Source organism: Ylistrum balloti, unplaced genomic scaffold (assembly GCF_031769215.1).
Source record: "Ylistrum balloti isolate Yb309-2 unplaced genomic scaffold, AGI_CSIRO_Ybal_v1 Utg369962, whole genome shotgun sequence".
Taxonomy (NCBI): Eukaryota; Metazoa; Mollusca; class Bivalvia; order Pectinida; family Pectinidae; genus Ylistrum; species Ylistrum balloti.
Genome location: NW_026782059.1, coordinates 647,926 through 663,387, shown reverse-complemented (window position 1 = coordinate 663,387; position 15,462 = coordinate 647,926). Strand labels below are relative to the sequence as shown.

General features: G+C 32.6%; 1 protein-coding gene across 1 annotated transcript; it reads right to left on the bottom strand.

The window, feature by feature from the left end:
- Positions 1–6,916: 6,916 nt before the first annotated feature.
- Positions 6,917–15,457, bottom strand: LOC132547571 (dnaJ homolog subfamily B member 11-like). Its single transcript, XM_060211345.1, has 10 exons — positions 15,387–15,457; positions 14,043–14,199; positions 13,325–13,416; positions 12,155–12,284; positions 11,358–11,500; positions 10,913–10,995; positions 10,330–10,387; positions 9,565–9,676; positions 8,510–8,669; positions 6,917–7,973 (listed from the first exon to the last, which is right to left on the bottom strand). Exons 1-10 carry the CDS (start codon positions 15,455–15,457, stop codon positions 7,900–7,902), a joined length of 1,080 nt encoding a protein of 359 aa, XP_060067328.1. The 3' UTR covers positions 6,917–7,899.
- Positions 15,458–15,462: the final 5 nt, after the last annotated feature.

Genomic DNA, 15,462 nt, shown 5'->3' with positions numbered 1-15,462 from the left:
GGATGAAAACCTACAATCAAAACAGCAATTCCTTACAAACGGAATGACGAAACAAATTCATATGACGTAAAATTAGAAACCGTATGACGTACCCGGAGACACGACGCTCAATACCAGTTTACTTTTATTATTCCACCAGACTTCCAAATCGTTTCTGCTGATGAAATGTAACTAAATAAACACCAGAAAATCAGCGCAAATGTTGTAAAAAAAAACAATAAAGAAATTGGCGTCAAATCATCGGCCATGCCATTCCACAAAGCTACACAAAATATCTACCCTGTCTATCAACGCACCAACTCCAGAATATCAAGATGAAATATTGGTTAAATATCTCATATTATTTCATTATTATCGTTTATAATTGACTAGAATGCATAATGAAAGGTAATAATATACACATAACACCATGTAACCACAGTTGTTGAAACCGAAAGTACTCGAGACTCCGAGAAATTCTAAGTTTATCGATAGCATGTGTTTACAAACAGTTTGACCAAAAACGAAATTAATAGACTGCACTATGACATTCAATCATAAACATTGTTATCATGTAATACCATCAACTTACAGAATGTGAGCCACTAGACTGCCATAAACCCTTGGGTGCCGCCATGTCTAATGTATTTTCCAAAACCACGAAGAGCCCCAACTAGTCGATTAGATGAACCAAATAATCGCTAAACTAGGCGATAAGCGTCAATTAAGTAAAAATTATCAAATATCACAAATAATCAAAATTTCAAAATGAACAATAATCTGAACACCAGTTAATCTCTATATTTTAACGGAACACACACGCGCGTGCCCACACACACACGCACACCACTACACACGCACACACACACACACACACACACACACACACACACAAAGAAAGTGTTAAAAGTCAGCTTACAAAAAATTAAAGTTTCATATTTATTAATGCCTGAAATGTTAACCCGTTTTCTAATATATATTGTTGCATAAAGTTAGATTTGTCGCGTTTTGTTGAAGCTGAGTACAAAATATGAGTGGAAAGCAAACCTACAATGAAACAAAAAGGTATGATCATACGCTATAATTGTTGTCTTCATGACTTACTACAGAATATATTGGTACAGGTGTATATCTGGTCTCTGGACAACGCTATCTGCGATATTATGTCAGTTCACTCAACCATAAGAAGACCACAAGTGTCAGCAGTCTTTTAACACCTTTCGGGGGTTACATTTAGTAAAAAAGTGTTTGTAACAAAATATCTGTTATGTTTACAAGGAGGTTACATGTGAAAAAAAGTGTTTGTTACAAATTGTCTACAATGTTTACAGGGAGGTTACATATAGAAAAAAAGGTGTTTGTAACAAACTGTCTACAATGTTTACAGGGAGGTTACATGTAGAAAAAAAGTGTAACAAATTGTCTACAATGTTTACAGGGAGGTTACATGTAGAAAAAAAGGTGTTTGTAACAAATTGTCTACAATGTTTACAGGGAGGTTACATGTAGAAAAAAGTGTAACAAATTGTCTATAATGTTAACAGATACCTGTCTATTTTGACCATAACTTTTGAAAGAAGGAACGCTCAGTTAAAAACTATTGTCTCGACTTCAATGCACATGTTTTGTAAAACGTAAATTTTAATTCAAATACATTGTATATTGATTGTGTGTTGGTCGTATTGGTTCTGATCTAATAAACAATTTATCATATATGAATCATCTTTAGCAAGGCAAGTTTTCACAAGTTCTTCATAATATGAATATTTCAATCCCAGGGGTGGGGGTTGGGGTGGGGGTGAAAGTAAATTAATATATTAATATATGCTGGTGAAACTGACGTGTAATTGAGTCAATATCTCGCTCTATGCAGACTTACATAAGGTAAATTACACGTCATAAACGGTTCGTATTGTCTACTGACAATGGATGGACTTGTAACTTACCTACAGTTAGAACTGTCTGCTGGCCTGATCCTGATGTATAAACACGCTTCCTGGCTCTAGAATACATGAATACAGAGTGTTGTGAGCGAACATGGTATTTTTCCATCTTTCACTTAGCCATTCTGTCCTTTGGATCCATTCCATATTTCTATTCGATAAAGGTACAACACTATTTATTATCCAATCAATATTACCTCGACCTGAATACCTACCTGTCCACGACTATTAAACGATGACTGTACACACTCATAAACTACCGCATTGTGGTGTAGTTCTCCCTGTCATCGTGTCTTATCTCGGTGGAACCTATGAATATGTATGTATGTTCAAACGTCACGTGTCAGTGGTGCAAACTGGCACCCTAACCATGAAATTGACCAACTTAAATTATTACAATAAAGACATATGTATTTCACAAAGTGTGCAATATTGAGCACATGCTTTACATAGTACAGTTTAAATGTTTGTTGCAACCAGGGCATAATGCTTTTTATTGACCAGTATTGATCCGTAGCGTAGATAACCTTTATAACGAAGGCTAAAATTTAATCTTGTAGTAGTAAACATATTGGCGACTACCTGAAAGCTAGCAGTTTGCTGTGTCGCTTGCAGAGCTGGCAGACACTTAGGAATCACTTTATCCGTCGTCACGCGTCGGCGTCGGCGTCGGCGGCGTCCGTACGGAAGTTTTCCGGACTTTTTTTCGGTTATGTTTTGAGTTATCAAAATGGAATTTCGTATATGGCTTCTTCTAGGAAGGTTACAGATTAAGTTCGATTTCCGGCTGTCTGTGACCCTTCTTAACAGAGTAATGCCGCTTTGAACTTAGAAAATTATCTGGGAATATTGTTTTCTGGACATTCTTTGATTATGCTTTGAGTTATAGAAATGAAATTTGGTATATGACTTCTTGTTGGAAGGGTACAGATTAGTTTAGATTCTTGGCTGTCTGTGGCCCTTCTTTGCAGAGTTATGCCTCTTCGAAAATTTTTCGAGAATATGGTTTCTTGTACTTTTCTTGATTATGCTTAGAGTTTTTGAAATGAAATATGAGAAATGGCTTCATGGTCGAACATTACAGATAAGGTTCGATTCACAGCTTTCTTGGCAGAGTTATGCCCCGTTAAACTTGGAAACTTTTCTTGGTTATGCTTCGAGTTATCAAAATACAATTTTGTATATGAGTTCTTGGTCAAAAGTTAAGCACCGAGTTCGCATCTTGGCAGTCTGTAACCTTTCTTGGCAGTGACATGTCCCTTTGAACTTGGAAAATTTCTTAGGAATATTGCTTTGCGCAGTTTTCCCTTTGTGCTTCGAGTTATAGAAATGAAATTTGGTATTACAACTTTATGATTGAACGTTGCACATCCAGTTCGATTTCTGGGTGATCATGACACTTAATGCAGGCGACACATACAGTTCTGAGGAACTCTTGTTTAATAAAGTAGGACTTACCACGACTTTTTTTATGTAATATGATATCGGCAGAATGTTGATATCGTCTCTTTTTTTACCTTTCTCTCCGCCCTTTGTTTACCCATCTATCCGAAATCCAAAATGGCCTGGATGATTGCCACCTTAAAATCACGTTTAAAACCGCTTCTCTAGCTGCACTGGTGCCATTGAGCTGGAAGTTGTGGGGTTGTCAAGAAAAGGAAGCCAACAAGGTGTTGTTATTTTCCTGCCCGCTCAAAATTTCAACATGGCATCACGGCGGCCATTTTGTAACACGATTGCGAAATGTTTTCTTGAACAAAAACCAGCTGGGGTTCAGCTCAAAATTGTATGAAAGGATCTTGAAATGGTCCTGATTAAGTGTCGTGTTATTCCTAGGGTCAGGCTGGAATCAGAGCTGGTAGACAAAGCTGCTATCTTGAAAAGCACTTATTTTTTTGACAATATCACTGGTTCAATTGAGTCATCTTCATCCGTGTTCGACTTTTCCGTCACACCGGAAGACAACTGCTCATGAAGCTCTCTATTTCATTTCCTTTGACACGTCATCAAAATACTTTCTGGTGCTAATAACGATGCCTTTGTAACCGAGGCACAATCCTGTTTGACTGACATGTTTTAGGGTGTCTTTCTTTAGACCCCCTCTCCATAACTGTATAGAAATTTAAGACGGCATATAGCTTGAATTCTTAGGTCTTTAGCGTGCAAGATTGGTGTTAAAGCACATCCAACCATTGATTTAAGATTTGTGTTTTTACCCCTTATTAGTGTAACCGGTGTCCCGGTGTTGTTGCTATGTCAGTGAAAACAGCTGACGTCTAAGGCGCAATGGTAGCAAAGGTCGCAAGGGTTTCACTCCACGAGGACGAACTTATATTTGATAAGCTCAAGTCCTTAAACAAAGGGAATCCCGATTTTATATATTTTTTTAATTTCTTCACGAACAATTTCTCACTGCCATTTAAAAGTGTTTTCATGAACCTATAGTTGCATTGTACAAACCCTTTATTGCTGAAGAGCATCTCCTTGACATTATGTATAATTTGGTCCCAGCGTAAAGAATGAAATGTTGTCTCCCTGGAGAGACAATGTTTTTGTCTGCCTAAGAGGTGTACTGGATCTTTGTTCAGTATTACGTATAATTGTTTTTATTAAATTGACACAATATTATTCCTAGCTCAGTAGAAACTTTCGGATATTTCCAAAATAAAAAAAAATTCATTTATCTGATATGAAATAAAAACTAAGTTATATTCTAAATAAATATGTACCATACTGTTCTTTACATTGACTGTTAACCTGTATTTGTAATGATTGTCTTGTACGATCTCTCTGCTTTCTCAATGATTGTTAAAAAAGTAAAAAGTAAATAGCACCTTACAATACAAAGTAAGAACTAGTAGAGCCAAATAAAAACCAACAGAATCATATCACGGTTCTATTCTAAGAATTCTTAGTAATGATTAAATTTTGAAAACCAAGAGGCAACTGAAAAAAATTGAAAATGCACTCCATTGATTGCAACTAAGCAATAATTTCTTTATGAAATTAATTCCAACATCATTTCTTGGACTTTTGTGTTCCTATAAACTTTATAAACTTAAAAAGGACAATTTTTATGACGTTTTGAAGAAATTTTGTTCATGGAGTACTTCTTTTTGACAGCATATTTTGGTGAATAGTATCCACAATTACAACATTTTCTGATTGCTACATAGGGTAGATTCAAAGTAATTTAAATACATTTAATAGATAAAATAAATTTTGTATGAATTATCATCACAGATCACAAATTTCAAACAAATGGTTGCACTTGTTTCTTGATCTTGGAAAAAATGGCTATTAAGATGTAAATTTAAAATAAAAGCACAGTGAATTTCTTTCTTTAATCATGAAAAGAATTCTCTAAAATTTCTCTATCCAAACATAAAGTCTTTTAAAAGTTTAATACTAAAGGATTGTCAAATACCGTAAATAGATTTAAGTGATTTTATGCTTTTAATCTACCTTTCAAAAATCATCCTCAGAAAAAAAGTTTAATACTGGAATTTTTCCAATTTCTCTAAAAGTAGCTCCATGATGAAGCACAATATGTATATACGAAAATAAATACAAAAAAAAGTTCATTTAGGAAAAATAGTTTTAATGGTTTTTACAGTTGTCCCATTGAAAACATGGTGGTATAAAATGTATTTTTTTGAACTGACATTTCTCACAAGCACTCTCATTACAAAATAATCTTACATTCATAATCATCACATTAAACACAGTCATATACCAACAATGAGACACAGGCTTGTTTCTAGATTTGTGACATTACCACACGATCAACAGTTAAAGAGAAATGATTTTATCCAAAATACAAGTGTCTCCATCTTCAAACAAATATGTCCCACTGAAGCTAGAATGAGTCAAACCCTCAAAATAGTGGTACACACAACATGAACCATGATGTTATTACTATAGCATTTTTTTTTCATTCTATGACAGACAATACATACATCAATCTTCTGAAGAGCATTTGATCCCTGAAGTGATCTGATCAAACTTAAAACACTCGCCGAACCCAAAATACCCTAGTAATGTATAATAACATATATTTAAAGAAAAATGTGAATTCATGTTAATATAAACAAAAATATGAAATCAGTGATATATTGATAAATATATACATATCAATAATCAACACATTTCACAAATCTACACATACATGTTGAAGATTATTAAGGTAAAACAATCTGTGATCTTAGAAATTACTGTAGACATACATATTTAAGTAGTAATGTTAATCTAATATTTCTTGTATTGAAAATTTTGTGTGAAATATGATTGCACTAATAGTACTTTCTGTATGCTGATTATACAATAATTATTGTGGATGTGCAAATTTACTGTTATGCTAATTTACCAAAAAGTGATAATGCTCAGAAATTTGATTTTCCTGACTAAGGTGAGTTTACAGTAATTCATGGAGTAATTTCCAATAAACTTTAACGTTGTCAAGATAAATTCCTGTCCTTACAGATTTTACACAACAGAATTTGATATTTTTGATAAAAATTGTATAAATTTTACATCAAGAGTTGTAAAATTGATTGAAAAAGAATTTTGTTGTTAACTCAACACATCAACCTAATGGCCACAATATATACAAAGTTGATCTTCAGTTGCCTCCCTGGAAATTACTGTTAACATACAAATTTTTGCTGTTATCTTAATATAGTAATTTTCGAGCTGAGTATTGTGCTATAATATGACTGCTCTAATTGCAAAGATGATGAAATAACATTTAATTGCACAAAATTAATTATATTTACATTAACATCCACTGTAGTATTTTTTTTTCACTGTAAGGACTCAGAAGAGTTCAGTTATATAAGACATTATCTACATTAAATATTACAATGCCTTTGCTAGAGAACAAACCTGAACCTTTTACCAGTCTTGTTTTCACCTGACCAAGCTGAAGATAAGCTCTCTGTAGTTGAGTGGCTATTATTTACCAGGGTAACATGTATAATCCATGGATCTCAGCTAATGTGAAAATCCTTCTGTATTCTATATTTATTAAACTCTTAACTTTTCACTTAAAATTGTTTTATTCCCCTGGACTCTGTCCTTCATGCCTCTTTATCAAACATGTATAAATATCATTAAACAGATGAAAAAGATACCAGCTTTTTCACATACACATACAAACACACTCACATATCAGCACTTTGATATATTTTAGAATTTATTTCATAAACCAAGGAAAGATGCATGTGATTAGTATGTTTGAGTATCTTATCAAAATCAGTTTGAATTTTTCATGTGTATAACTTCTAGTAAATGGAAATACAGACTTGTCACTCTACACAGAATGAATGCACACAGGAAGTTATCACTACAGCTCTATAATCTGTATAGGTTATTTATAGTTGTAGGGATAGAGCACATTAAAATAGTGAAATAAAAAAACCCAAATACATGTACTTCTTTACACTACATGGTATGAAAAAATAACTGTAAAAAGTGACTACTATATCCTTATGTATGATCAGATCCCAGAGTGAATGTTTTATATTACAAAATTTTATGGAATACAACATCAGTTCTAATGAACAACTAACATATTTTTGATGAAATCAATGACAACTGTATCACAAAAATATCAAAAATTACTTTCGAAAAAAATGCAATTAAATAAATCATTTAAGGATATTTACTGTATTACTTGTAAGAGTCATCTCCCTTACATAAAAACTTGGAACTACCCAAGTTTCCTCATTGCTAAACTCCTTCAAAATATTCACAGTTCCCATCAATGAAATAATGAATTTATCATCTAGAAAAGGTTTAATCAGAATTTCATTGTGGAACTCTTTATTTTGGGAGATAAATTCATTAGATACCACCACTACAAATGCTGGTTTTCCTCTCATACATCACATAACTTCAAATATATATGACAATTACATTTTTTAAACAAAAGCAAAATGTTTGGAGATATTGAAATTAAAACTCTAAAACACATCTGTTAAGCAAATAAATTTGCTTGAAGTCCATTATAAACAACTTTCTTTGATTCTTGTTTCAAAATATCTTTTATTTCTGAAATAAAAAGAACATGAGCATTATATTATATTCCAAGACAAAAACATTCAATATGGCACAAAAAAATATGGATAAGCTCATTTGAAGTCAATAAATGTTTCAAAAATAAAGTTCACTTTTGTCATATTGGAGGAAAATGCTTGAGAGAACAACTTTACATGAAAGTGTTTCAGTCTGATCAGTTGTTTTTTACGACTCTGCGGCTTATATATCAGTGTGGCTTATAACCCAAAAAATATGGTAGTATATGGTAGTCACATTATTGTTGTATCACAAGGCTGTGACAGATTATAATCCTATTTTTACTCAACATTTATATGATATGAAGCACTTAAGATGCATAAATGTACTAGACAGTAAACTCTTCAGAAACCTAAATACAAAACCCTCATGTTTCATGATCAAAAAGGATCCTGAATTAATAGCAATTAATATAAATATACAAACTTTTTCATTTTTTAACTTATTGATTTATGAAATTATCAATTTCAATCATAAAATCTTCAATTGTATGAGTAAGTTTCTGTACTTACGTTCCTGGTCCTCCTGAGTAAGTGTACCTTTGGGGAATTCTACATCAAAGGTAATGATTAGGGCTCCTTTCACATTATTATTTTCATAATTTGGCATCCCTTCTCCCGACTTCCTCATCCTAGCTCCAGGCCAGGTGATTTTATCACGAACTATGTGGACCTGCAAAAAATTATTATTATAATAATAAAGGTGTATCCTCATGAGCTGACATTTTCAGTATGTTGATTACAAATTATATCACATCAGTCAATTCATAATTTAACAACCTGCAAACTCAGTTACAAGCAATTTTTCAAAATTGTATTAACTCCTTTAATACATCATCTTTTCTGAAGTTTTATCCATACATTATACATCCCTTTTTAAGTTACTGACCATAACAGAATTCCATATCTAATCTAATTTCTTTCACAAGTTCAAACAGAGTGAGCACCATCTCACACTGATATAACTCCCTCCTCCCCTAAATCATATACACAAGCTTCTTATTTGAAAGATGTCAAAGGTAACCGATGACCATTTGATTAGTAATCAACAAAATATAATTAGGTCTAGACTCTGGTGTTGTGATGCTACAATCTGAACTCAATCAATTCAGAGATTCATGAGATAGACAGTATGTTAGCTTTTTTGATTTTGCAAAGAGGTCAAGTGTGATCTTTGACCTTTAACCTCCACTCATGACAACAAAATCTAAGTAGGTGTAAACCTTAGTGGTATGATACTTTGGTGTGAGTATTAACTAAATCTGTTCAGGGGTTCAAAAAACATCTCGTACACATGGTGATCACCACTACACACACTCACTCATGCATACTTGGACACACAGACAAATTACTACAGGGTAACCAGATTACTATCAGGTAACCCATCCACCCTTAATCTTAGCAGGGTTTAGTTACCAGGTCAAGGGAAAATTTCAGTTCACCTAAAAAGATAATATCTTGACAGAAACTGTCAACTAACTACAAAGATGAAATTCTGGAATTTTTCAGCAATTGTAACAATCTGAGAGAAGTAAAGACACAGTTTTACAATACGGAGCATATCTTACCAAATGGCCATCTAAATGAGGAATATCCATCTCAAAACCGGTGAGTGCATCAGCCAGAGTGATGGTAACATTAGTAAAGAGGTCATCTCCTTTTCTCTCAAATCGTCGATGTCTGGAAGATCAAGTTGACACTTTATTAGGCACATCAAAAAAGAAGATAGGAATATGTCTTCTAAATCTACCTGCAGCAGTAATTTTAAATTTCTTCCTCAGTTATGTGAGAGCTTAAACATAAACTTGGTGTAGCAAAGATTGGTTTTGCTGAAAACAAGGGATCCAGAGGAGCTCAATCCTGATGTCTAAAATCTGCTGATCTTCTTTAGCTGTATTTAAGTGTTATATCCTTTTCTCTCTTAGCTAGCTGCTGTATTGATTCTTTTATATACTTACAACAGCATGATAAAAACAAGGGGCTCACTTACACCCTACCCCTTGATCAAAGTGGTCTATGATGACCTTTGACCTTTAACCTTGACATAAGATATCCAATTTTTATAAACATTTCTCTCAATATAAAGTTTAAAATACTTGATCACTGATTTCCCAGTCAAACACCATCAAAAATATTGTCCCAATGAAAACAACTGGATATGTGGTAAAATGGACCTGCTTGATTCAAGTAAATTTGAAAGCATCCATACAACACAAATTGTTAGACTAAGAAAAGGTTATCTAAGCCCTCCACCCGATAAACCCTATAAACCCTGTAATTTATGTCAACTAATCAAGAGAAATACAGATAAATTATTGCTGTTGGTAACTCACTTCGCCTGTTTGATCTTGAATCTCAGGTCTCCTGGTTCTCCATCAATGTGTGGTTCTCCTGTAAGAATGAAATAAAGTATCAACAAAGATCATAACAATAATCTATGACACAGATTCTGCAGCATAAAACTGAAATTCTAAGTAGCATTTTTATCGGGTTTTTCTTGTTATTTTCAACAATATCATCCTTATATTTTAAAAAGAAACTTCAATGCTCCTAAAAATGTTTTCATTCTTTTTGGGAAAGGAGGAGAGTGGGAAAGGGGGCTCATTTCAGTCCTGATTTCCTGTTACCAAAAAGTGTGCTACATTTACATCTCTGTTTAAAAGTCTTTACCTGTGGGACCAGAGTTGTTTGTTAACAAAATAAGGATAGAAGTGATTATATGTATATCTTATTTTGCTTTCTGAGGAGCCAAAAACTCTCAAAACCTGTATTTTCATGTCTGTCTTTACTTTTGTCTGAAATTTGATAACTTAAAGGTAGAAACTGGTTTGTCAATGTAAAAAGAATATCCTCTTTTGAGTCTTACCACTTATCAATCTATTAAGAGAGATAAACTTAAATTAGTGAAAGTCCTACCTTCAGCTACAAATGGATATTCTTGTTCATCCCTCATGCCCTGCTCAATCTCTATCTCCAAAACTCTTTCTTCTGGTACCATCCTGTGTGGTAAAAATGTTTTTAAATGGTCAAGTAAACTTTCTGAGTAAAACTGTAATGTTCTTACATGCAAAAATGTTTAAAATCTACTTCGACACAAAATACTGTAGGATAATATTATCACTGAATTTTGTTTCTCTGTCACTTTAGTCAAAAATGAATTTCATTGTGTTTAGAATGACAGAAAGAAAATATCAACTGTAATGATTAACATTAGTTTTCAAGCATTATTGAATAAATACAAATACTGAGATACTGGAAAGTCAGGTTGTTACAGTAACTTTTTATAAAATTTGTCACCGTTGTTGATATCAGCACATAGCTGGATAGCAATCTTAGTAAACATGATGTTAGCTGTACATACTTGACATTGGGACAGTCATCACAGACTTGTTGTTGGGTCATTTGGAAGCGGCCTGGTCCAAGCTGTTGAGTAACCATCTCCATGCGACAGTTGCACTTCCTTGTACCTTTAGCTGGTTTAGCCACTGGCTTGTATCGGATCACCTGTTAACATGTTATGTGATATCCTTCAAGATTTAGTAAAAGTTACTGCTTATATTTTAAATTCAAGAGATCTTAAAATGACTTAGAAGCATATAGCACTTTAACAAAACTTTATATGACATAAGAGTAGTCTCCCTTAGTTTTTCTTAACCATCTAATTTTGATTAAGAATTATCGCTACCTCTGTCCTTTCTCAGATTTTGTTTATTAGGAATTTCTTTGTATTAAAATATTAACACACGAGAAAGTTATTTTAACAAGGCAGTAATTCATAAAACCTAACACATAATACTGATTATTTACATTCAATCAATCTCCCTTAATAAATTTTCATGTATTAAAAGTACACAGACATATACTGGCAAGGCAAAAACCTTGCTATAGGTGGATTCCTGAAGATGGGAAACCTGTACGATGAGACCAATCATATTATGATTAATCTTCAATATGTATCTAAAAGTTTCCATAATTAGATTATCAGTTTAAACAAGCAGTGCATGCTTCATCAAATATATAAGTTCATCAAGACATTGAACTATATGAGATGAAGACAGAGAAGAAAATCTTGCAAAACATCCTGATTAGATGAAGAATTGTAAAAACAACTATGATACTTTTATCCAGATTTTTTTTATCAGAAATCCAGACACAAACCTCTACAAAGTTTCCTGTATATAGTTCTTCCAGTGAAACTTCCAGGTCCATAATAACATCACCACCTCTTGGAACTTCCCGGTCCTGTGATCTTGAATTTCCAAAAAAAGGACTGAAGCCTCCAAAAAAACTGCAAAATAAAGGAATAAAAACAAATAATAGGATTGTGAAAGCTTTCTTTTTGTAAGTTGCTATGAGGTTTTTAGAGAGCTGTAAATGATATGATTTTGATGTTATCTGAATGAAAAAATGTATTTGTATTTTACTGAAAAAATGTTTAGGAAAATATGAGAAAATGTATTATATGTATACCCCATTGTCTTACATCAAGATCTTTAACACTGAATACATAAAGCTGTATTATCTGTGAAAAAGTCAATCTAAGTTACTCCACATTCCTCAAATAGTTAGCATGTTTCAATCCACGCCAACAAGAGTGATTAATTAAGGTTGGAAAAGCTTGTTTTGCAACTGTTGTAAAATGATTTAAGTTAAATTCAAAAGTTAATTTCAAATGATGATTCATAAAAATATGTCAATAAGCTATTGAAGGAACAATTATAACACTGGAGATTGAATTAATAGGGCTTCTACATTGTGAGCATGTGTGAGTATAACAAGTGTTGTTCCCTAAATATTTCGATTTTGTATGTTGACTGTATACGTTTATTAATTGATCAACTTCTATTCTAAATATATAAAATATTTCTCAAAATTTCTTTATACATACTAAAGAAAAGTGAATATATCAATACAAGATTTACTTCCTGTCAACAAAAATTATGAAAATATCTTGACAATCAGTTAAATGAACATGTTAAAAATCATTTTCAGGATAAAAAGCATGATATGCACTGATTGTGAAATCACTTATGTTTATCTAAAAGCATTGGTATATGGGTGTAATTCAACACATAGATCTCCCTTCATGTTTATGACAAGGCCTTGCAAAATCTTTGAAAAGCACTTGTTTGTTACAGTATTGACTTCATAAAAAGTACTTCTTCGAACTACAAATGCACTAGTCTGAAAACATAGTTTTAATTCCTTAAATGTCTATCAAGAAGTATTTCACTTTCACACTTGCGAAAAATTCTGAATTGGTAGAACGGTATAATGACACTCATTTCTGTTTGATATGAACTTTTAATTAATGTCCAGTCTAATAACCTTTCAAATGGGTCTCCTGATACGTCGCCTTTCTTTAGACCTTCTTCTCCATGTTTGTCATAAATCTTCCTCTTTTCATCATCTGATAACACCTGTCATGAAGAATAACTTATGAAAAGACCAAATCAATAAACACCCACAGGATTTTTGTGAAACATATGCTCCTTTGTCAAATATGGCAAAGAACTGTAAATTTTACCAATCACAACAAACAAAATTTCCAAATCAATATAAAAAAAAAAATTAAATTAATAAATGGCAGATGGTGTCATTGTGTAACTTCTAGCAAAATATTGTATCACAAACTTTATATTAAAGTTTTTTCTTCTTATTTCAACACACATTTTTCACATTTTTACAATTTTACATTCTGAAGTATAAAAATATTTCGTTAATTCCACAACCAAGGTCCCAATTATAGAATATTCAGTATACCAGGGAACATTTTTACCAAGTATATCATTTGATTTGCCTATGCATTCAGCTAGCTGTTAATTAATTTCCTCCAATTATTAAATTTGCCTTAAAATACATAACATAGTATAACATAGTGATTACAAATCCCCCATAACCATTAAAACAACTTTGTAAAGTTGTAATTGTACTTGGCAATAACATTATAATCAATAAATAAACGAATTTTGTTCAACCTGACCCACATCTGCACTACCAGTACCCAAAATACTGCAAAACACGTGAAAAAGTTACATGTACTTACTTCATATGCAGCACCTAAATTCTGAAATCTCTCGTTAGCCTCTGGATCACCTTGATTTTTATCAGGATGCATTTCTTTTGCTAACTTCCTGTAAGCCTTTTTTATTTCATTTTTTGTTGCTGATTTTCGAAGTCCCAAAATGTTGTAAAAGTCTCTTCTGCAAAACAAACCACAAGATAAAAGCTGACTTTATGTGTTAACGAATTAACTGATCTTAATGATTTTAAGAGGTGCGACATTGGTATTAGTTTGTGTGGATAGTACTTCTTTCCCCAAGACCTGATTAGTACAGGGATATAATTTCTGATACTTGTTTACGGGCACCATACCATTATTTTTTTCAAAAAAAATTTTACTCCAATGAAATAAACTCTGCCATTCCCAAAATCAATTATTGGTCAGTAAATAAGGACAATTACCTGGTATCAAATGAGTATGTACTCAGTGAAAAAGTGTTTTGTTTCAAGGCAAAGTTACAGGAAATAGATATTGAGAGAAAATTATACAGCTTGACTATCTTCAATATCAGAACAATCACATGATTGCTTTGAATGTGCTAGACATTACGTGAATGTTATGTGGAATTCGCAGAGTTTTTGTTGATGTGTACATTGGACAGTCTTGCTATATTTAAGTATTGAACATGTTTTTCCCCCAAGACAATGTTAAAAATTTGGTAAAATATGCGACATGTTTGGAAAATGACTACGTTTTAAAACTAAAACATGTGTCATGCCTCAATTATCTTTGCTTTGAGTGTTGCACGTAAATGACCATAGTGTAACAGTGTACTTCAGTTGAGTCAATATACTCCAAATGGTGTTATATACTCCATTTGGGATTTGTATGAGACATGATAGTTATAAGGCATCAAAATAGCAGCAGGAATCCTCTATATATGTATGATTTTTGCTAATGAATAATTTAGGAACATACTGGATATTATCATTCTGATACATGTTGACATTTCATGGTGTCAGGGTTAAGCTACTGATTACAATGACATCATTTTCCCCAATCAGTCCAAAGAATCTTCAGACTTTATTTTAAATTGAGCCCTTATCTTAGGTTAAGACATAATCATTAATTACTTTTCAAAATCAAAAGAAAAATAAAAAGATATCACTTCATTCATAAAATCGATTATTTCAAGATTCGTAGTTTTCTCTTTTTCGACCAATGAGAGGTTTCCACGCCTACAAAAATGCGTCTGCTACAGAAACCGGCTTGACAGGAAATATAATTCACTATATTTTAGAGTAATAATCGACACCACGTTTAATTCATTACCGTAAAAAGTCATTGATGACTATATTTTGTATATGTCATTTCAATAATACTTACCCTCCCATAATTTGGAGAAAAAGTAAAAATATATTCAACGCAAATAAACTCCACGCTGCTAGAGACGCCATTGTTG